Genomic DNA, 23,844 nt, shown 5'->3' on the forward strand with positions numbered 1-23,844 from the left:
CAAAATGGTTTGTCACAGTGAGAAGGAAAACAATTTCTGATCACTACTACCAACATTTATTTTACTGAAGCTGTCCACAAAAAAAGGTGAATATTCAAGTTTGACAGTCACACATTAAGTGTGCATAGAAATGTTATAAATATGTAAAAAAAAAAAAAAACAGTACAAAATACATAAATACAGATTTAAAGTTTTAGATTATGGAAAAAATACTAGTATTAATACACCAGACAAATTCAGTTTAAGGATCATGGGTGGGTGTTGCATTGTCATTTTAACAATTTTATCTTTCTCACATGATAAATATCTTAAAATAGATCTTTTCACCTTTATGGGAATTTACGGTTTAATGTGTTTGATATAATTAAGAAATTCTTGTAACAACTTGAAAAGGTTCAAGTAGGACTAGTTCTTCAGCTGTGTTATGCCAGAATCTACAACAATAATCTACAAATTTCCACAAATCTTCACTTTGACAGCAGTGAGAGGTGGTGAACATAGCTGTGCACACTGTCTGACCATCTGAAGTGTGCATTATATTAACCTACTGAACACGTTACTCAAGTCTTTGTATTTTGAGATGAGACTGCTGACATGAGGGAATCAGTCTGTTGTTTTAGCGGCTCAGACCTCGGTTAAAGAATCAGCAGGAGAATGCTGAAGCACACCACTTCTATAATACTGGAGAAAACTTGGACACCTGAACAGCTATTACTGGCAAAACCTCTTCATCCTGAGCTTTGTGCTTCTCTTGTTTAAGGAGACAAGAAATGCCCTTAAGTAAGTTTTGTGACGAAAAGTTTCAGATAGTCTGAGCAGGTGTATTGGTGAGATATCTACACCATTTTTATAGTCTCTCCTGAGTGAAGAGATAATGCTGTCATTGATGGTTCCTCTGGTAGTGAAGGTTCACACTAGCCCAGCCTCCAGGCACATTCGATAGAACTGACCACGCTGAGAAATCAGATTAGTTGGAGAGTCCATTTCTGTGATGTGCCCTCTGTCCATCACAATAACCCTATTGGGAACAGTTGAATAGGGTTGAGTTTGAACACGGTTAGCAATCATAATCATATTCTTAGAAACAAACCGATGCTCTTTGTTATACCTAGTGTAGTCCATGATGGTGTTGAGACGGTGTGCGATGGTCAGAACGGTGCAGTCCTCAAACTGAGTTCTAATAGTGGACTGTATCAAATTGTCCGTCTCCAGGTCTACAGCTGCTGTGGCTTCATCCAAAACCAGAATCTTGGTTTTCCTCAGGAGAGCTCGAGCCAGGCAAACCAGCTGCCGCTGACCCAAACTGGAGCCCAGAATATCCAGTCAGATCATATGTTAATCAAATGATGAATAAAGATTGTTGAAAGGAGGTTTGTACCTGAGATTCTCTCCTCCCTCTGAACACTCATGGTTGAGTTTATCAGGCAGGCCAGACACAAAGTTCTTGAGATGTGCGAGTTCCAGAGCTCTCCAGACCTCCTCATCAGTGTAGCCATCAAAGGGGTCCAGATTCATACGCAAGGAACCAGAGAACAGCACTGGATCCTTGGGGGGAACAAAGGTTGAAAATTAAACACTCAAAAGTAGGTTTTTTTTTTTTAAGTTTTCAAGGTATTCGATTTGTTTTTCCATTTTTAGGTGTACCTGTGGGATAATGGTGATACGAGACCTCAGTTCATGCAGTCCAATCTCTGCAATGTTTATCCCATCTATGAAGATCTTTCCTTTTGCCGCCTCAAGGATCCGGAAGATTCCGAGAGCAAGAGATGATTTTCCAGCCCCTGTTCTTCCCACAATTCCAACCTGAATAGATTCAGTGAATAGCTTAGAATGTGATTAAAAAATAAAGCACAAATATGACACAATGTATTCAGATGTTATATTTACTTTTTCTCTCTCATTAACACTGAGAGAAATTTCTTTTAAAGCCCAGTCAAGACCCCTGCGGTACTGAAGTCCATATTCCTGGAATCCAATGGATCCGGATTTGGGCCAGTCTGATGGGAGTTGACTGTCCTCGATTGTCCATGGTGCCTGCGACAACCCAAGACTAACTTAGTGACCTCAAGAATGAATGTAAAAATATTCTTTGGTCGCTTTATATAAAGGAATTCTTGGGGGGAAAAAAACTGCCTTCAGACCAACATTACCTCTTTTATTGTTTCGGCATATTCCTTCACTCGCTCAACAGACACAATGTTGTTTTCTACATCTGTCCATGCCCGCACAATCCAGCTCAAGATCCCAGTTACCTGCAATGTAATTTTTCGAGAAGTTGTTGTCTAATAGGTTTGCCAAACGTGTGGTTGTCCAAATATTTTCAAAGATTTTTTGATGAGTTCCCTACCTGGAGGGAGTGCGACACAGCCAGTCCCACTATTCCAGGGCTTAAAGTTGCCCTTCCCATAACAGAGAGAATAGCTGCAGCAAGGACCAGCAAGTTACCCAGGAACTCTAGATTGACTGCCAGCCACCTATTGGAATAACATTAAAGATATTAAATAGAGTTAGACTGGATTGCCAGTAACAAAGAATGAATAAGCCAAGACTGAATCTGACCTGGTTGCCACAAATCTTGGGAAATAGGACATTTGATTGTGGTCCACTCGGCTGTTAGCCAGAAGGATAAACCTAGACTGTTCTCCAAAGGCCCGAATCACACCAGCTCCTTGGACTGTCTCATTGAAATGAGTGTAGATGGGTGATCGACTCACCGACTCTAGTCTACGCAACTGGCAGGATGTGGCCACGTAGAAGCTCTAAAAACACAAGAGAATATATGTTAGACTGGTGCTCCTTGTTATGATACCCTTGCATGCTGAGCAATCACTAGTAGCATACCTGGATAACAGCATAGAGCAGAGTCAGTGGCAGTATGATTACTCCTGTTAAAGGAGTCGCCATCAGCATGATAATGCAAACCTCCAGAAGTTTGAACACATAGCCCAGCATCATCTTCAGCCCATCAGGGATCATGCAATCAATGGCGTCTATCTCTTTAGAGAAACGATTGAGAAGGTTACCACTGGGTGTACTCTCGAAGAATGACATAGGAGAGTGAAGTACATTGTTGAGAAGGTCCAAATGAAGATGCCGGGATGCAATTATTCCTCCAAGTGAAATGGCCACAGTAGTGCCAAAAATTGCAGTTCCTGCAATACAACAACACAGTTAATGATCAAGAACAATACAAAGTCCAAGGATATTCAATGAGGGTTGAGGAGCACAAGGGATTTAGAACCTTGTGCAAAGCCGAGAGCTCCAAAAACACCAAGCTTCAGATCCGTGTCGACCTGTGTTCCATTTACAACTGGGTCATCTGCCCACAGGCTTAGCCAGTAGTTGTAGGCCAGTGAGGCAGCTTGCTGGAACGCGTAGAGGAAAATGATGGGGATGATGAAGGCCAAGCCGATGGTCCTGAAGTACTCCACATACATCTCCAGTTTCACCTATGTGTGACCCATTATGGAGAATAACGTGTGAGGAATAACACTCTGGATGATATAGTGCACATTCAGGCTATATTATGGTGTTTGGAACAATGAAGCTCAAAGACCTGTAATCAGGGATTAAAATTATATCTCTGTGGTGACATCAGAGCATCTGAAACCCTTGTCGCTGACCCGTAGATGAACTTTAAAACTGGCACGACACTCCAAATCTTTGGCCTTTTGGTATTGAGTTACATGTGAAGGTATATTTTGATGCGTCTACTCATTGTTTGAAATGTCTGTGGATGTGGCTCTATTACGTACTCGGCCTGTATGAGCTTTGTCAGCCTGGATGAGTCTCCCAACTTCCTCCTGGTCCTGTTCTGTGTCAGATATGGCCTCCATGGTTTGTATACTGGCACTTCCCATGTCTCCGCTTTATTAAACAAAATTGACGGAAAGGTAAATATGTGCTCCTCAATAACATTTGCATTTTCATTATCAAAACTGAGTGACTTTTACTGTACCTGATGAGTTGCTCCTGGGAGAGATCAATAGAGAAGTCTGTCATGCTGAGACGAGATACTGATTTTCTGGTCCCTAAAACAAATGAATTTGCATTTTTAATTTTTAAGATAAAAAAGTTTTGTTGTAGTAACTCATCAGACACATTTGTATCTTACCTCTATGGGTATTACTTTCCTTGCGTTCGCTAACGGAAAAAGCTTTAACAAAGTCTGCAAAGGCGTTCTTCCTACTCAAAAGCTCGGCATAAGAGCCCATTTCTGTGATTTCTCCATCCTCCATCACCAGAATCCGATCAGCCTGCGGCAGGAAGCTCAGCCCGTGGGTCACCAGAATACGTGTCTGTTTTAGCAAGCATTGGAGACCATCATCAAGTAAGCTATTTAGTTTGTTATTTTAAGCTTGAAAGGTTCCTTTTCCACTCAAGAACTGGAAATTGGCTACATCCACAGACATTTGAATTTGAATGACAGGAAAAGAAATTTGCTACACTCTTAAAAATAAAGGTGCTTCACCATGCCATAGAAGAACCTTTTTGTCTAAATGGTTCCATAAAGAACCTTCAACATCTGAAGAACCTTTCTGTTTCACAAAACGTTCTTTGTGGCGAAAAAAGTTCTTCAGATTATAAAAAGGTAAGAAAGAGATGGTTCTTTAAAGAACCTCTGACTGAATGGTTCTTCTATGACATCGCTGTGAAAAAACTTTTAAGCACCTTTATTTTTAAGAGTGTAAATTGCAGTTATCTAATAAATCTGTCTAGCCAATAAACCTTCAAAGCTTTTTAAAGATTTTTCAAAAACAATTTGAATTCTCCTTCCTTACATTCAAATTCAAATTGTGATTATTCATACTTTTGCTACTTCAATTTAGTATGTAGCATTTCACAAATGTGACCATGGACCACAAAACCAGTCATAAGGGTCAATTTTTCGAAGCTGAGATTTATACATCATTTGAAAGCTGAATAAATAAGCTTTCCATTGATGAATGGTTTGTTATATATAATAGGACAATATTTGGCCGAGATACAACTATTTGAACATCTGGAATCTGAGGGTGCAAAAAATAAAAATACTGAGAAAATTGCCTTTAAAGTTATATATACCTTTATTTAACCAGGAAAAAGACTCACTGAAATTAAAATCTCTTTTCCAGAAGTGTCCTGGCCAAGATAGACAGCCGAGTTTGCATATGCCAAATAAACAACATAGTTACAACAAACACTACAAACCAACATATAACCAGTTAAAAGCCTTTTTAATCTATCTGCTCTAAAAACCTTATAACCAGTAATAATGTCGTTGTCTGTGATAGATTTATTAAGCCAGATAAGACTATAACGTCCGAGTTTGTATTTTTAGCCCAAATATACACCATATCCAATTTAGGCAACAGACTACGAACATTTAAATGTATAAAACCCAATGCAGACCTTGATCTCAACTCGACTGGGGTAGTAAAGTTTGAAGCAATGTGAGGTCCTCGGTTTGGAGATACATTCCCAGACATTAATAACATTAATACTATTAAACTCCTTCGTTTAACTGAATTACTCACTCTAAATCTAGTCGTCGGCCCCAAATAAATAAACATATTAAGCATACAATAGTTTACCTCCCTAAATAAAGCACATCTCAAAAAATCAAAATAGGCTACATAAAATTCATGGGGTACAACATCCCATAATATTGTTCTAAAAATACTCCATAATATGTCCGATTATCTAAATTTACCAGTGGCGAATTACACAATAAAAATTGACCTGAAGCAAACTTACTTGCCACTTACTTGACAAAATGTCCAAAATAAACTTAAAAAGAGCATACTTCCAGTGATTAAACACCACATATTGTACACAAGCAAGTTGAAGGCCACAAAAGTCCCAATAAGCCTGTATAACAAAGGCAAACACCTACCAAGTCTCTTGTGCTCTTGACGAAGATCCCTGCCACACAGTCAATTTAGACCCAAAATGCAGACTTGTAGACTGATGCCTTTGCGCAATGTAATAAGCGTGAGCAGTTAAGAGAACAAAAAAAGGTCAGATTAAATCCAAATCGCGATCAAACAAAGCTTTGTGATCTTATAACTCCAGGATTCAGGCTGAGACGGCAGCACACAGTCACGTACAAAAGAGATGACTTGATCCGGATGACTTATAGACTGATGGTTGTATGCAATGCAACGAACATGAGCAATGCTTCAAAACAGTCACATTTAAAACCAAATCCCGTTCAAACAAAGCCACGCAGGCCCAGAAATCCGGCTCAGATGATAACACACAGCCACACAAAAAAACGAAATGGTTTGTAGACTGACGATGCAGCAAACGTGAAGATTGAAGCCTTTGCGCGATGCAGCAAACTTGTAGACTGATAGCTTTGCACGATACAGCAAACGTGAAGTTTGAAGAAGCCTTTGTGCAATACATTAGACTTGTAGACAGATGCCAAGTTGTCCAAAAGAAGTCCTTAGCAATGCATATTACTTATCAAAAATTAAGTTTTAACATTTACAGTAGGAAATGTACAAAATATATTTATGGAACATGATCTTTACTTAATATCCTAATGATTTTTGGCATAAAAGAAAAATATTTATTATTTTGGCATAAATATATAATTTTGACCTATACAATGTATTTTTGGCTATTGCTACAAATATACCCGTGCTACTTTATGACTGGTTTTGTGGTGCAGGTTCATGTATTATAGTTTAAAAGGATAGTTCACCCAAAAATGAAAATTCTGTCATTAATTACTCACCCTCGTGTCGTTCCAACCCGTAAGACCTTTGTTCATCTTTGGAACACAAATTAAGATATTTTTGAAGAAATCCGAGAGCTTTCTGACCCTCCATAGACCCCGAAAATGAATGAAGGTCTTACGGATTTAGAACAATATGAGGGCGAGTAATTAATGACAGAATTTTCATTTTTGGGAGAACTAACCCTTTAAGGTCACATTTAATCTTACTCATGTTTTAATTTTTACCTTATTTTTAAGAACACCATTAGGTCCGATGACTTTTTCAAAGATGTGCTGACCCACATGTGCATCCACAGCTGACAAAGGATCATCCAGCAGGTAGATATCAGCCTTCCTGTAGACTGCACGTGCCAGACTCACTCTCTGTTTCTGACCTCCTGACAAATTCAGACCCTGTGAACATTGTAAAAATGTAGTGGGAGTTTAGTCATGACCCTGCTGTTACCCTGCATATTTGTTGTTTAAAAAAGAAATTATATTTAATACCTTTTAACTTTATTCTGTCATGTCTGTTTTGTAAGAATCATTCTTAGTCTATGTTTACCTTCTCTCCTATCTCTGTGTTATCTCTTGCAGGTAGGATTTCCAAGTCTGGTAGAAGAGCACAGGCCTCTAACACTTTCTGGTACCAGCTTTCTTTCCTCTCACGTCCAAACAAAATGTTGTCTTTGAGAGTGGCGTTCTGGATCCATGCTTGCTGAGACACGTAAGACACAGAGCCCTGAAAGAAAGTGTTAGCAAATTTACATGTCGAATATGTGAATTATGCCAATATATTATAATTTTTCTGAATGATTTACCGATACTGTGACGTGGCCACTTTTCTTTTCTATTTCTCCCAACATGGCAGACAGAAGAGAGGATTTTCCACTGCCCACGTGACCTACCACAGCCACCAGTGAACCCCGCTGCACTTTGACATTGATCCTGCAGAAATTAAACACTGCCAGATTATCATATTCATATGTTTAGGAATGGTGGACCTACTGAGATCCTTTCAGCAGGTATTTCAATTTACAAGTGATAAATATATTCAAAGGCACCTACCTCCTGAGACATGGTGTGCTGTCTTTAGACCAGCTGAAAGTACCATTGTCAATAACAACACCATCGATATCTGACAAAAGGAGGAAATAAAGAGGTGAGCTTTTCATCGTTTAAGCACTCATGGTATTTCAAACCTCTATGACATTCTCAACTCTGTAGAATATTTAAAGATTTTTTTTCATGCTCTATTCAGTATAGTTGCAATGAATATTAACTTCAAAAAGGACACAGAGATACCATAAAAATATCATAAAAGTGGTCCATGCAACTCTTGGACACTACAGTATATTTGAATAAATATTGTGAAGACATATAATCACTATTTAATAGAGAAACAGACTAAAACAGTTTTCACTGAAACTAACCTGTTTAAGAAATGAACTGAATCAGATCTCTTTAAGTGTGTATTGCATTTGAGGCTCATAATAATATGATAATCATATGATAATTATTTAGGTTAATACATTTCCATTATTATTTAAAAATCATCCATGCGATATTATTATTCACCTGGGTCTGTAATTAATGAGATTATCAGATTCAGAAGCAGAAACATTTTCACAAAAACTTCTTTTTGACCTTTAATATAAAAAGTTGCATTTTTAATAAATCAGTTTTAAAATAGTCCTTTAACACACAGAAATGTGGAAAAGTTATATAAATATAATTACAGCTCCAAAGCCGAAAATCCCCTTTAACCGCTGCATGAAGTCATCATGTGCATTTCAGCCACTACCAACACCCACCTCATAGCCACACAATTTCCTTGTAGTGTTTGTTGAATTACAGCTTTTAAATTCAAATAAGCTTGTCTTTGCAGAATAACTGGAAAAATATTCTTTAAGGTGGGTCTTTTTTTGGCAGATTAGTAACTTATTTTTGTTATGGCATTTTGTATTAAAACTCCACCATCACATTAATAGGGAAAAATCTCTGTATTGCTCAACATGTATAACAATGTTGGTCAGCTTATAAGCTTTTGTATGTCAGAGCAAAGTCTGAAAACAACGACAAGCTAATGCACTCACCAGGATGGTAGGGAGCTCTCTCCACGCTATCCAGTTTCAGCTCATCTTGACAGAGAAACCTCCCGAGGCGTTTGAGAGAAACCATAGCCTTAGAAACAAGAAGAAACAAAGTTAAGTTTCAAGAATTTCTTCAAAAATATAAATACATAAGCATTCAAATACTTGCTGCTTACCTGCATGGTAGTGCTCATTGCAAAGGGCAGTTGACTGAGTGGAGCTTTGAGAATGTTGATAAGAGCCATGGACACAAAGACCTTCTGAGGATCCAGAACATGCTTCTCATCAATCAGCACATACACCCCAAACATGGCAAATGCAATCTGAAGGCAAAGTGGCGTACATGAAATAATACTCTTCAGTTGTTAGGATTGCATTAATGTGTTAAGATGAAGACGATGATGAAATGTACCAAGAAATTGGAGGAGTTGAAGGAGGCGATGGATATGGAGTAAAGGATCTGAGACTTCTTCAGAGCATTCAGCTCTTTTTCCCTATAGCCAAGAACACGTTCTCTGAAGGCATTCTCCCAGGCATAAAATTTCAGGATCTTTATTCCGCTCAAGATCTCATTCATAAGCTTAATGCGTCCGTCCATGTACTTCATCTGGACTTCCTGAGAGCCACAAACAGATGCGATTTGAGAGTCACGCAAGCAAACTTGTTTACGAGACCAGACAGAAACTAATATGGGCGAGTTTCAATTCTTTGGATGTTTGAGACGAGGCAAATAAAGACATTTCAATTTTACAACAAAGCTAAATCCTGTGGTTTCTACCATGTTCATAACATCAGAGAATCAAAGGGCAGACTGTCCACATGCTCGTGTTTTAAATCATTTGTAGGCATGAAGCAGTTCCTGGGAAGTACCGACACAACCTCAGTCGCCAAAGCACGAAATATCATCATGAAAATTTGACTGAATGGAACAATATAGACTATACCTGGAGCTTGCTTCTCATTTTGGCAATGAACCCATTCAAAGGGAAGATGAGAATTACTGTGGCGATGCCAGCCAACGCAGATGGGCCGAGGCGCTGTACAGGGGAGAGACATTTCAATTAATGAATTTTAGATCATTAGAATTTTTTAGAAAAATTGTGCAAAAAACTGGGGCATAACAGCTTAACAGCTTTTTTAACCCTAAAATGTTCATGGTTAGTACCTAATAGTTGTACTTGAAAGGGTACTAAGTTGCCCCAGGTCCCTTAAAGCAGGGGTCTCCAAACTCTCCTGCAGAGTTTATTTTAAGACTGATTAGCTGGTTAGGGTGTGTTTAGTTAGGACTGGAGCTCTGCAGGAGGGCCGAGTTTGGAGACCCCTGCCCTAGAGATAAAATTTTTACACATTTTTTCCTGACAGTATAACAGTCCTGTAGAAGAAGAATAATCAAGCATCTGTTCTCACCTGCCAGAGGAAGAAAAGACACAAGGCGATTTCAATCGGGGCCAACCACACTGCATTGATGTAGACCACGAAATCCATGAGTTTCTGGGTGTCAGCCGAAACCAAGTTCACTATCTCTCCAACTGTACATGTTCTGCGAGCTGCGCTGTTGATGACCAGAGACTGAGGAGACCAGAATGTATGTGAGAACCATTATATGCATCTTTGCATTTGCTAGCAAACCTGTCAAAGGCCTACCTTCCTGTACACTAGACCCATAACTGCAGTTTTGACCCTCATGCCTACTGTGAAGCACATATACATGTACTGATGGTTGAACAGGGACTGCAGACAAGACAACAGGAACATCAAGAAGGCAAAGAGGTAACCCTTCCACAAGGGGGCGTCTTCATCCCTCACAAAGCCAAGCAGTAGACTGAAGAGCAAGAAACACACATTGTCATTTATTGAGACACAAACAATGGCACACCAGTTTTTTAAATACAATATGAGTTTAGCTTTATTTTGTTCATCTGACTTAGAGTACAGCAAACATAAGCCAAACCTAAAGAAACTGGAATGTGAACATAATTTATGACTATAAATATGAGCCTTTCTAGACCTGATACAGCTGAGCTGGACAATATTATCCCCATGCATCAAAGTTTCTCAGAGTCACAGCTGATCACTGTAAAGAGATGGTAGTGAGGCCACAGTTCCTGTGGTTCTGGAGCAGTGAACCCACCACTGTGCTCTTGGCTTGTCATATGCCAGACAGAGTGGCTTAATTTGATGATCCAAATCCAGTTGCTATAGCTCAGCCACAAAGAATAGATGCTGCAGTGAGCAGACTCTCCTAAGTGTTGTGGACTCGTGGTGCATGGGACATAATTAACAGTGTGCGGCTGCACCACAGCAGGATGTGCTGTTATTCGTGTCTGTGACAGGAGTTCACACTCAACTGAGAAAGGGCAACAAGTTCAATTTACAACTGTGTGCTAAATGTCTTGCTCTACATTTGCACCCAGGCATATGTTTTCTTATAAAATAGCATTCAAAACTGCCACTTTGATATGTCGATATTTCCCAGATGCAAAAATATGTTTTGGTCTTAACTGAATAAATTATTTTGAAAGCACTCTTTTTGTTTTTATACTCAAATAAATTCATAATAATTATTCAAATTTTATGACATTTTTACAATCAGTTACTGTGCACATGACTTTAGAAGCTGTAGTAGGCCTAGCATAATGGTTTTTTACACCTAAATAGACTTTTTTTTTTTCTTTTTTTAAAGATTATTACTTTTATTCAGCAAGGATATGTTAAATAGATCAAAATAAAATTAAAGACATTTATAATGTTACAAAAATTATTTTCAAATAAATGCTGTTCATTTGCACCAATTCAATAAAAGAGAAATTAAAATGCATTGCGGTTTCTACATATTAGGTTGCACAACTTTCAAATTTCTTGATCATCAGTTCATCATATTAGCATGATTTCTGAAGAATAATGTGACACTGAAGACTCGAGTAATGATGCCAAAAATTCAGCTTTACAATCACAGGAATAAATTACATTTTAAAATATATTTAAAAAAAAAAGTAATTTTTTATGTATTTTTAAGTAAATGTAGCCTTGGTGAGCATAAAAGTCTTCTTTCAAATACATTAAATCTTACCAACTTCAAACTTCTGAACAGTAGTGTATCTTATACTAAATGCCACATGCTGTATACAGTTTAATTTTACATGCCATAACAGCATTAATGCGTCTCTCACCTTAACACTTGTGGTATGGAGAACATGAAAGCATCTTGAATGAACAGACAGAGAGTTCCAGTCAGAAAGTAAGGGCCAAAGTTTTTGGCTAGTGTCCGGAGCAGACAGAAACCTGAGCTTTGTTCTTTATGAAGTTTTCTGAGCAGCTGTGTCTGCTCGCTCAGTTTATAACCAAGAGCTTGTGCTCCATTCAGAGCGCTCTCTTGCCTGTGTTTGAAGGAGAAAACACAACATTTTTATCCAGACTTTAGTCTCTGGTACAGTTTTGTGCAAGCATTGTTGCAACAAAGTAAAGAAGTTGTGCTTTGTTAATTAATAATCCAAATAAATCAGTAGTTATGAACAGGAAAATTACAGACATCACGTATTTTCATCAACTCAGGATGGAAGACATGGAGTTAAGGAGACAGCAGGTGTCTTACTGTTGCATTTTGGCCCATTGCTTGGCCCACTCTTTCTCCAGATCACAAATTATTTTTTCAGATGTATCCTCTTCTCGTAGAGACCAGAGATCTTCAGCTTGTAAAGGTGAGCGGTAGCCCTTTACCACCAATCTGTGGAGCACAAATGTGTTTTTTAGTGTCTCATGGGTTTTTATTCTGCAGAACTTTACAAGACATAAATGAAATACAGACAAAAATATAACTCTACCTGCCATACCACCAAAACAGTACTTTTGAAAGGAAAGAAGCATCCTCAACTGGACATGGGTTCTAGTGGAAAAATCAGTAAGTCCAGGTATTATTTTTTCACCATGTTCCAAATATTTATTTACTAATTTAAAAAAAAAAAACCCATTATAACACGGAAGACACTGTACCTTTACATATACAGGTTTAAGAGTTGCTGGACGCTGATCGGCGAAACAGCTGAGGATGAGCTGAGCCAACTGGAGAGAGAAGAATGTGAAAAATGCCACGAATCTCATCACATCTGCTGAGAAACCCTGTAACACACATGACTGGTTATCAGCAGAATGTAGACAGCAGTGTGGAGCACATCACATGAATACGGTACACTCATTATACAGCAATTGGAAGCACAAATGTTTCTTTTTTTCAATGTTTTATTGGTATAATGTTAGATAAACTAGTATATAACATTAATTGTCTATGTCCCTCCTCTTTAAACTGCAATTTTGGCCCATCACACCACAGAATAGAACCAACATAATCTTTGACACTGTTTATATCTTAAATATTGCACAATCAAATGAACATATGTGTGTGTGTGTGTGTGTGTGACCCTGGACCACAAAAGATTTATACATCAAAGTCAGCTCCCTCATCTTCATCCTGGTTTGTGTGTGTCATCATCGAATGCAAGATTCAGAATACAGAAGTAATGGATATAACTGATACAACACATTCCCTGCTTTTAATATCTGAAGAATTAATGCAACAGGACACAGCTGATCACTTAGAAAGACCTGTGAGGCAACTGTTCCAATACTTATGCTCACATCAGATAGAGGGATGAACTCTAAAAGTGCTGTTCTTTTTATTTGGTAAAACATCTATGTGTTGAAACGGCTAATAATAAAATGTGACATTCTGTAGTTTTGTCTCATATTCATCTTTTAATCATATTTGTAAATGTCTTGACTCCACAGCCAACAGAGCAATTTTGTCTTTACTGTTCCAATACTTTTGGAGGGCACTGTATTTATGGTAGGAAATTTACAAAATATATTTTTGGAACACGATCTTTACTTAATATCCTAATGATTTCTGGCATAAAAGAAAATTTTGATCCATACAATGTATTATTGGCTATTGCTACAAATATACCCATGCTACTTAAGACTGGTTTTGTTCTCCTGGGTCACAATGTATATATGTATGTTGAAAAACCTTGACCTAAGCTGTAATAAACTCTTGTTTTTTTTTTTTGGGACAAATTGAATTATATGACAAATTAATTCTTAAATAATGCTCAATGTTTTGATTCTCCCCTTCTGTGGCACATAAGTAGTGTATACACATTTGCCAGGGATTTCCCAAGGAGTCATAACCACATAAGCTGCATGCTTCCTGTGGGATCATATCCATATTTTCTCTTCTGTCTGCCTGAGCACCAGGACTGATCTGAGATCAGCCGCCCACTTTGTCTCACCGCAGTGTGCGGAGGTGGGACTGGTGGCTGATGTGGGGAGTGCTCTTTTGGGGATGTTGCCTGCTGTTCCCCTCCCTTCCTTTCAAAGACCTCAGCTTTTTTAAAATGACCTAAATGTTCCATCAAACCAGGATTAATGACACAACAAACCTTTTTATGAACACTTCTAAATCATGGTAAAAAATACAGACCACAGACACATTTATGCCAACAAACCCAAACTCTTCATTAACAGCTTAAGAGTATAATGGTGTTTGGTAATAGTATTCAGTAAGCATTCAATTGCAACAACTGGACTTCAGCTAAAACTACCAAAACTTGCAGATGATCTACGAAGCAGCACTTCTGCTTTTCAATCAGCCAAATAGAAGCAATTTGACTATTTATAGAATTCTATTTATAAAATTCTAAAATAATTCTACTGATAAATAACGCTTCTGTTTATATTATTGTTTTACAGTATTCTCAGTCATTGTTCGGGACAAAGTTTTCACCATGTTGTGTTTGACCTGTTTGTGTAGTGCTCGATACAAGGTTCAAGGTTTGTTAGAAAGAAAATATGCTGAGGTTGGGGTTTTAGGTTCAGAACAGCTGGCCTGCCAGAGGCCTGGAGCTGCTATTGAAAGTTTTACAGGGGCCACTGAGGGCATCCATGCCTATGGGCTTCTGAGAAAAACTGTGTCAAATAGCCACGATATGAGAGAAAGTGGCAGTACTGGCCTCTTTAAGAATATGTAAACACAAGATTCATTTACTCAAATGGTCACAGTCCAAACTCTGGACGCCACAATGCTGAATACTGTGATTATTTCTCCGCAACACTGTATGCTTAAACAGTTTCAACTCAAATCGGTCAGGGAACATGTCCTCCCACAGTGTGGTATGAGAGGACCAAGCGCTAGTTGTTTTGCTGTTGCTGTTGGACCCACTGTCCATTGGCAGAGGGCTCATTTAGGTCACGTCAGATCCCACCACAAACCAAGCTTTAGTTCCTATGTAAACGTATGGACTGTCATCACTGAGCTGTTCGAGGCTTCATTATTGTTTTTTTATGTTTTCTTACTGTATTTTTACTTCCTTACTGTACTTAAGGAGCCTACATTTTAGTTCAATTATATGTTTTCAAACTTTCACTTTTACATCAATATATTCGAAATCATAATATTTTTTAACTCCACTAAATTTCACTAAAACCTGTCGTTTTGAACTGAAGACGTCCAGAACCGCCATGAGACTCAATAATGATCTCGAACTTGTGAACGAAGGAACTTTTGAAGCGATTGAATCATTTGAACCAGTTCCTAAATTTCAGTGAATGATTTGGGAATCATTTGAATCAGTTCATAGATTGTAATGAATGATTCACAAAAGAATCATGACTAAAATTAACGAAGTACCAAGATTAATATAATCCCCAAAATTTAGAGTCTGAAGGATTAGATTGATTGCTTGAAAATTAAGTTGCTGATGCTGAATTTAAGTCTTAAATATGAAATCTAAAACTCATATTTGATTATCCATGGCTGTAAAAGGGTGATTGTATGAAATGCTTGAATGGCTACTTTAGGTAATAGGAGTGCAAATCAGTGCCTTAAATCTTATTGTAAAGTGCAGCCACATATTTTAAAGTGATGAATATGTAATAAAATATTAAACACATTTATAACATTTTATAAGGTAGATCTGGTGCATTTGTTGTGTGTCAATTTGTTGTCCTTCCACTAAAGGAGAGGTGTTTTTTTTAAATGTTGATATTTTGTCACTTGCAGACTATTGTAAAGGGAATTGCCTATGGGTTGAGTCTGTTTTGTTGCCACACTGTCATCATTATAATCAGTTCTGGTAGCCACATAATGTAAATATATAACAAAATTTGCACATAGCCTTAAAGATTAGGCTATACATTCCATGCTCAGTATGTGTGCAAACTGTCTCTGCATGTGAGTTGCATTTCCCTCTCTAATGTCAAGACGTTGATTGTTGTGTCTGACAAGATGCAGTGAAATAATTATGGATTGGGGACTGAGGGAGAAGTATGGGGATACGCAGACATACGTGGCTTCTCCTATCTGTCTGGAAAAGCACCAGCGCTGATTGTGACTGGTCTTAGCACAGCCTCAGCTCCAGACAAAGAGGGCATTGAGGGAACTGGAAAGGGAAAACCAACAGGCTGCCCAGACGTCAGTGCTGAGAACAGCAACATCTGTAAGCACTCTGTTTACGCACCGCTGTGTTTGACTCTCAGACACAACACAGATAAATTTAGAGCGTGTTATTGAGTAACCTTCATTAAAAAAACCATGTGAGGCCCATGTTACGCGTGCATGAATGGAGAATAACACTGCATAGGTATTTTATAGGGCCGGAGATTCAGAGTTTAGGGCAACAAGTCAAATTCATTTATTTCTTTTATAGTCTCAAAGCACCATTAATGGCTGTTATAATAGAAACTCTTTACAAATAGGGGTCAAAATGTCTGTGACTTCAATAAATGCCTCTATTTTGTATTTTTCCAATTTAATCTAATATTTTGTAATAATTACAAATTATATTGGGAGCAACACTAAAGATAGAACAAGTGTATTCTTAAAGTGTAATTTTAATGCTAAACCTTTCTGCATAGGGTTTAAATTTACAGTTTTAAAAAGATAAGAATGCATGATGAAAAAATGCATGATGATCTACTTCTTATTCTTTTTATTTATTATTAAAAAAAAAAACTTGCTGCCTGTACTGTGGTAGACTATCCAGGACTTGTCACAACACTTATATTTTGTTGCTCTTTTGTTGATTTGATTGCTTCTATTGTCCTCAGTTTAAGTGTAAATATTACATTTATACAATAGTTGGATATACTGGGGATACACAGACCTCGTCTATGATGGCTTGTATGTTGGCTCTGAGAGGCACCAGCGAGCAGATCACTGCCAGGGTCCAAAACAGAAAGAGAAAGATGGAGGAACGAAAGCCCCTCAGCCTTTCCAAGTGGATCACCAACACTGCCAGTATCTGAAGACAGAATGTATTTCGGTCAGTATGCTAGTCATGGTCAATTTGAGAAATCCAAAACACACTAGAAGAGCAGGACAGAATACCATTAGGCAGCTTAGACATGTTGATACAAAAATCTCTCAACCAAAATGTATTGATGCTATATTAGTTTGCAAAGACTACTGTGAATGTTTAGTCTGTGCCAGGACTTTAAAACCGACTTATCTTGTTGGGCAGATAGGAAAAAAGAAAAAGTCATTTACTACAACCACTGTTGACACTGCTGTCTGCTGTGGCCAGAGGTAAAACAGGCTTATTTATCCTGATCGCCTTCAGGAAATTTCTGCCAGACGTCTAGCCACAAAGAGATTTGTTCATTCGAGCTTAAATATAACAGATCATAAATCTATTCTCTAAAAACTATCCTTTCCCATTGGAAAAAAAAAATCAACATGTTGTTCTGGTCATAACAGCCATGAATAGAAAAAAAATCACTGTCCATTGTAGCTTGATACCTTATACTTTTACACAGTTTACACATAATTAAGAATATAATTAATAGTAATTTTTATTGTGTGATTTACCATGGTAAGGCTGCGAATTATAGGGCTCAGGAGAAAGACCATGTGACGCTCTATGTCTCTGCTCTTTTCCACCAGCAGATAGACCATCTCCAGCAAACCAAAGGAGGCCAGACAGAGACCCAAACCCTACAACACAAACACACGGACATGTAAGCATTAACTGCAACACTGAGGTTTCATGACCCCAGAATGTTTTTACTTACACTACTGTTCAAAAGATTGGAGCTGTACAATTTTGTAATGTTTTTGGTGCATTTCTTTGATTAAAAATACAGTAAAAAGCTGTAGTATTGTGCAATGCTATTATAATTTAAAATAAATGTTTCCATCTGAATATATTTTAAAATGTATTTTATTCCTGTGGTAATAAAACTGTATTTTCAGCATCATTACTCCAGTCTTCAGTGTCACAAGATCCTCCAGAAATCATTCTAATATGCTGATTTGCTGCTCAAGAAAGAGCATATATTTTTTTATTATTATCAATGTTGAAAACACTTGCACTGCTGAATGTCTTTGTGGAAACCTTAAAACATTTTTTCTTCAGGATTCTTTGGTGAAAAATTCAAAAGAAAAAAAATTGTAACATTGTTTTAGTGTCTCTTTTTGATTATTTTATGTGTCCATGCTGAATAAAAGTCTTAATTTCTTTAAAAAAATTGAAATATTACCTTCCCCATAACTTTTGAACAGTACTGTACGCTCTGTTGGAATTAATTTGCATGTAAACTGTGTTGAACTTGATATGATCTGTTTTTCTTCCCAGAGAATCATTTTCCTACCTTTTAAATGCTATTTAACGTTGGCCACATTTCAATTTTAAACATTTCCATACCCACAGCAATAGTCTGTGAGTTTTTCAGCTGATTAATGCTATATTCGATTCAAACCTACAGAGGTGGTAACTAGAATTCAGTCAAGTCTTGATATGACTAGTATGACTCACCGTCTTGGCACAGCAGAGACTGGATAAAGATATACGTCCATTGTCATAGAATCCGAGGTACAAGCAGTAGAAAGGGGCACAAACCCAGAGATAGAAGCAGGGGAACCACACCAGTACTGTGTGCTGAAAGCACTGGGTCAGGTCTGGGTGTGCTGTGTACCATGTGACATTCCAGTCCTGAAAACATAATGTTAAACCATTAGTCCTCTGTAACTCGTTTACTTGTTACAACAGGATTGTATAATTATTAACAACTACTTAAGTACATTTTACAGCTTATTAGACTGTATTAACTCTTTGCACTCATAGTGAATTACTTTGTGCAAAAAAAAAGAGAATTCATCAGATTTCTTGATGTCCATTGACGTTCCCCAGTGTTTGTTCAGTCCAAATGGCTCTGTGTGTTTTATATCTGTATATAATATCTGTGTGATTTATATTATTTCTATTGAATTGAGACCAGACAAATTGTGTGAAGTAACATAAAGGTGAAAGGTAAAACTCCTGTAATAAATCTTCACTGTTTTCTGTGCTTTGGAATATCATTTTGTTTGCCAAGTGAGTATATGCTGAGTATAGCTGTATTTGACTTGGTTGCTATTATTCTTTATTTGACCCTCTAACACTATAGCACTCTCTATTCTAATTCTATTATTTAAAAAAACAAAAACTAACTAACACTAGCTTCTCTAATCTTTTTTGTATTCTATCTGTTTTCTTTTTATTATATAATTAAAAACCTTGCTACGTGCACTGTGTTAAGCTGAGACTTGTTATAGCACTTGAATATTCCTTTTTTGTTGATTTTGAATCCTTCCATTGTCCTCATTTGTAAGTCGCTTTGGATAAAAGTGTCTGCTAAATGTAAATGTACATTACAAGTCATGACAGAAAAAATGTTTTGTCTCCACAAATGTATATCACAGGCCATTCTATATATTAAAGGTGAACTCTTTTTTTTAGAATTCCACATTCTGATTGTAGAAAATTCACAATTTCCACAAACGTAACTTGCAAAGAAACAAATTACTTTCAATATTTTGCTGTTATTGTTTTCACTCATAAGCATCGCCAGCAGCAGACCAATTTTCAAAGCACATAGTGTGTACAAATATTGATGTTGAGTAACAACTTGTGCACATTAGTTCTGCTAAGTGATAGTTTGAGTATCAGAGTTTGTGTGTATATAGTTAAAGCAAAGCAAAATTGTGGTCTGTGACAAAAATACTGTTCTGTGCATTTTGATTAAATCAAAGTTGGGCAAAAACCCAGTTTGGCATCATTGCCAAGACTTCTCTCTCAAGTTGAATTTCACAAGTTTGTTCTATTCAGACATCAGTGATTCACACACTATCTCTTCAGTTATTTCTGGCCTTTCTATGTTGTAAAACCGGCTGGTGTCCAAACGCAGCTGTTGAGCTGTTATGTTTTTTCTTTCTCTGGACTGATGAGAGCTTGTTTGGCTGTGTTTTATGCTGTGGTTATTTCTGCAATGGCACAGCTCTGATAAATACTACATGCTGGTTGAAAGGAGTCCTGTGGTATGGCAGTACATAAGAAGTGCACCTTTGGCAAGCTAAAATGTAAACCCCATATGCACCATGAGAAGGATCATGAGTACCAAACGGATCTCTGTGTAAGTGTCTTTGCTTATGTACATACAACAGTACAGCCATTGCCTGAGGTTTAGGTTTTAATTTTTCTCAGTATATTGTCTTACTAAAACAAAAATCATATTTACTTGGCTTTACGTCATTCCAAACATCTTTCTTACATGAGAAGTCTTACAAAAGACTTCTCATGTCTTTTTCACTGATAGAATTTTTACTTTTCGTTTTGACCCTTTGCTGGGAGTTTGATTGACAGGTGATCTAACCAATCATAAAGCTGATTCTGCCATTTTTGTCCAACAATCAAACCAGAGAGGAGAGTAGATTAATGTCGGTGGACTTGAACTTGAAAAATAGTGTGTATTGACATCTTTCCGTGGTTGAAAACGGATACCTTCTGATGTTCATTCATGTTTATTTCATGCTATAACTAGTAAAGAGGAAGAGATGATCAGTTCGTGTGCCACTTGAACTGAGGCGCTACAGCGATCTGTCACAACACATTAAAGAGCCATAAACAGTATTTATTTTTTTAATTTCTTACAAAATTACACAATTTGAAAGCTGACACTTTTGTTTCATACCAAAAGTAACCTGCTGTGTCTTGTCTGTCGGCACTTTGTCAGTTTTCTCTTTGCTCCACGATGTATTTTTCACTGCTTGAGAAAATGATATGTGGCTTGAGAGCGGTATGGATTGTCGGACATAGCAACGAATTGGGGTGGGTGTTTGCGAAGAGTCAAATACAACAAACTGGGAAGCTTTCATGCTTCAAAACAGGATGTATTCATAAAAATTGTCACAATTTACTATATTTGAAGTCTTCTGTAGTCACACAGTAGCTTTGTACATAACATTTTGCTTGTTATTCATCTGTAATCTTTTCATCCAATAACTGTTCACTGTTGCAAGCATATTGTTTTGTTAATTTGTGGAATTTTGAGGACTGGACTGGTCTGATTTGTGAACAAATCATTCAGAATTGTTTTGTGAACTGGCTGAATCAAAAGAATGATTCATTCATTCCAAATCAAACATCTTTACTTTTCTCATGAATGCACCAAGGTGAGCTGTCAAGATTTTCAGCAATTATTGACTTTTTTGGACTTTCACTCACATAAAATTATGAATTCATATGCGATAGCGTAAAAGTCACATGGACCACTTTTATGATATTTCTTTCATTCATTCAGGCCAAAATATTTTTCACAAATGTTCCTTTTGTGTTCCACAAAATAACTTGTATGAATTTGACATGGTGAATAAATTATGAAAAATGTTTATTTTAAGTGATCTATTTGTGTCTTCTAGCATTTTACTTTTATTTAGACCAATATCTCAATCCCTGTAAGTGCAATGCAGACACAGACTACAGGTTCAAGATGAGACACTTCGTTACGTTGTTGTTTTGGTCAGGATATGTCCTCATCTATGAGGGGGTGTACTGCGGTCTGAGCCCAGGAAGGAAATGAGATTCTCGTTCACGTGGCAGAGCCTAGTCACAGTCGCAGTTTTCCACAGGGAGTTCAATGGAGCATAAAGACACCAGCTTCTACCCGTTATGCATCCTCCAAGACTATGTTTGCACTGGTCTAAACCCAATGCCAACCACAGTCTCAGGAAGTGATTCAGAGTGGTGCGTGTACCCTTCCTGCAAGTGTAGGAGTTCAGACTGTCGGTCAGCACAAATAACGTATAAAAACAGTTTAAAAATGACACCGCTGATGTTTGGATTTATTTGGAGGACATTTATGAGGATGACTTGCAATTCACAAATCTCTGGTCACTTCTTTTGGAAATGGCCAGTTGAGAGCTAATAATCTCTCACGCTAGCCATAATAAGTTAGTCTAACTTGAGGTTCAAAAGGTTCAGCCAGATTGATGCTGTCAGACATGCTTTAATAGACATGAGCTTACCACTTTGACTTCATCTCATTCCACATGTTTTCCCAGCTAACGGTTTAATATTCTAATAATGTTCTTCTTATGTTCTCATTATGTTATGAAAATGTTATCTTCATAAGTTCTGGAACATGTTCCTTGATTATACAAATGTTCTGGAAAACATTCTTTGGGTAACACAGGACTGGACAAAAATACATTCTAACAACAGTAAAATAAAAAGTAAAATGATTAAATAAGCAATTTTAACTAATGAAACATCATAGACGATTAAACAAAAATCCTTTTAAGTTGGTTCACTCAGCGGCCACATTTGCAATGCCTCCGGGCAGCTATTTCAGGCACGCAAGACCAACACAACTGAATGAGAAAATAACTAGATATCAAAAACTGCATTCAAAACCCAGATTTACTGGGTTACTTTTCAAAACTGCAACAAAAATATGACATGAACTGTTTAATGAATGTTGATTAGGATGCTGAAATAGCATTTAAAATGTGTAGTGCCAGTCATGGACACTGACTGTTTCTATGGAAACAGCAGCTGCAGTGATGCGATTTCTGTGCCAAAAGGCAGGACTTCCATCATTTTGGCGGTTGCAGTTTCTCCCAGTCATAGTAACAGACATACTGAACCGTCTTGTATCACTGATAATGTATGAATCATTTTCATGTTAACATTGTATATTTGATAACATTGAAATATTGTTCTGTTAACATTACTGCAAGAACATTTAGGTAATAAATTTTGAGAATGTCCTGAGAAGGTTTCATATTAGCTGGGATGCAAATGTAGCATTCTGAAATCATCCACAGAATGCAGTCAGTTACTTATTGAATGTGCATCATCTGTTCCACCGTCATTGTGAAATGGTAAATATTGCTAAATGAGTATGTTGTGCCATGAAGAACCTTAGTGGGCACAGGGCCTGGAACAATATTTGCTCTTTCACACACACCAATATCATTACACCTGATTTTAAATGACCTACTATACTATGCAAAATAAGAGAAGGAGAGCATTAATCTTTTATTATTAACCTGAATTCCAACACTGGTTATCATCCGATCTGTAATCATTGTTCAAAATATGGGCTAAAGTACAGTTACATGCACTGCACTCTTAATGATACCAGAGTACAGCTGTTTGAATGTAAACACCATGAGAAGTTAAAGCGCACAAATAATCTTTTTACCCAATTGCAAAATATGCTCTCTCTGTCCTGCATTCAGTCTTAATCAATGAATCATTATTTGAGAAATGCATGACTCACCCCAAAAGACTGTTACTGTCAAAAACCGTGATCACTTACAAGAATAAAGGGACATAAATAACAGAAATAGATGACTAAGCACAGTTTGTGTCACTAACATGCAGTTATTTTTTTTAAAACCTTCATATCTGTTGAACTTTGTGGATATTAAATGGCTATTGAATTGTCTGAGTTTATCTCATTAGAGCTACATATCACCTCCCCATCAGTTATCTGAGACTCACCCAGAGAGAGTCCAGGCCGCTGAGACTGCAGAGGGTGTCCATCCAGGTTCTTCTCTTCTTCACTTCCTGTAGTAAATCCCTGCTTCCCGAACTCAGCAGTGTCCCAGTCTCCTGTCTATGTAGTTTCTATTGGCAACGTAAGTGTGTTTGACAGTAGTTGTGCCTGAGTGTGTGTTTCAGCCCCTTTTTTGTAAGCCAGCCTCCTGTGTCCTGATTTGAGTCTTGTCAA

The 23,844-nt window shown here is 37.4% G+C and overlaps 1 protein-coding gene across 1 annotated transcript; it reads right to left on the minus strand.

Annotated features, from left to right (window-relative positions):
* Window positions 1–36: 36 nt before the first annotated feature.
* On the minus strand, window positions 37–23,727 carry LOC306849306 (multidrug resistance-associated protein 1-like). The gene is made up of 31 exons (XM_079384237.1): window positions 23,616–23,727; window positions 18,606–18,782; window positions 17,660–17,785; window positions 16,956–17,093; window positions 12,790–12,915; window positions 12,621–12,682; window positions 12,392–12,523; window positions 11,970–12,176; window positions 10,444–10,621; window positions 10,207–10,368; window positions 9,744–9,836; window positions 9,212–9,415; window positions 8,976–9,122; window positions 8,803–8,890; window positions 7,775–7,844; window positions 7,528–7,654; window positions 7,272–7,448; window positions 6,953–7,120; window positions 4,115–4,298; window positions 3,959–4,031; window positions 3,756–3,867; window positions 3,242–3,449; window positions 2,842–3,152; window positions 2,560–2,759; window positions 2,348–2,474; window positions 2,151–2,252; window positions 1,888–2,034; window positions 1,645–1,803; window positions 1,379–1,545; window positions 1,109–1,303; window positions 37–1,018 (listed from the first exon to the last, which is right to left on the minus strand). The coding sequence occupies exons 1-31, from the start codon at window positions 23,655–23,657 to the stop codon at window positions 910–912; spliced, it is 4,518 nt and encodes a 1,505-aa protein (XP_079240363.1). The 5' UTR covers window positions 23,658–23,727; the 3' UTR covers window positions 37–909.
* Window positions 23,728–23,844: the final 117 nt, after the last annotated feature.

This window comes from Barbus barbus (assembly GCF_936440315.1).
Source record: "Barbus barbus genome assembly, chromosome: 3".
NCBI classification, from domain to species: domain Eukaryota; kingdom Metazoa; phylum Chordata; class Actinopteri; order Cypriniformes; family Cyprinidae; genus Barbus; species Barbus barbus.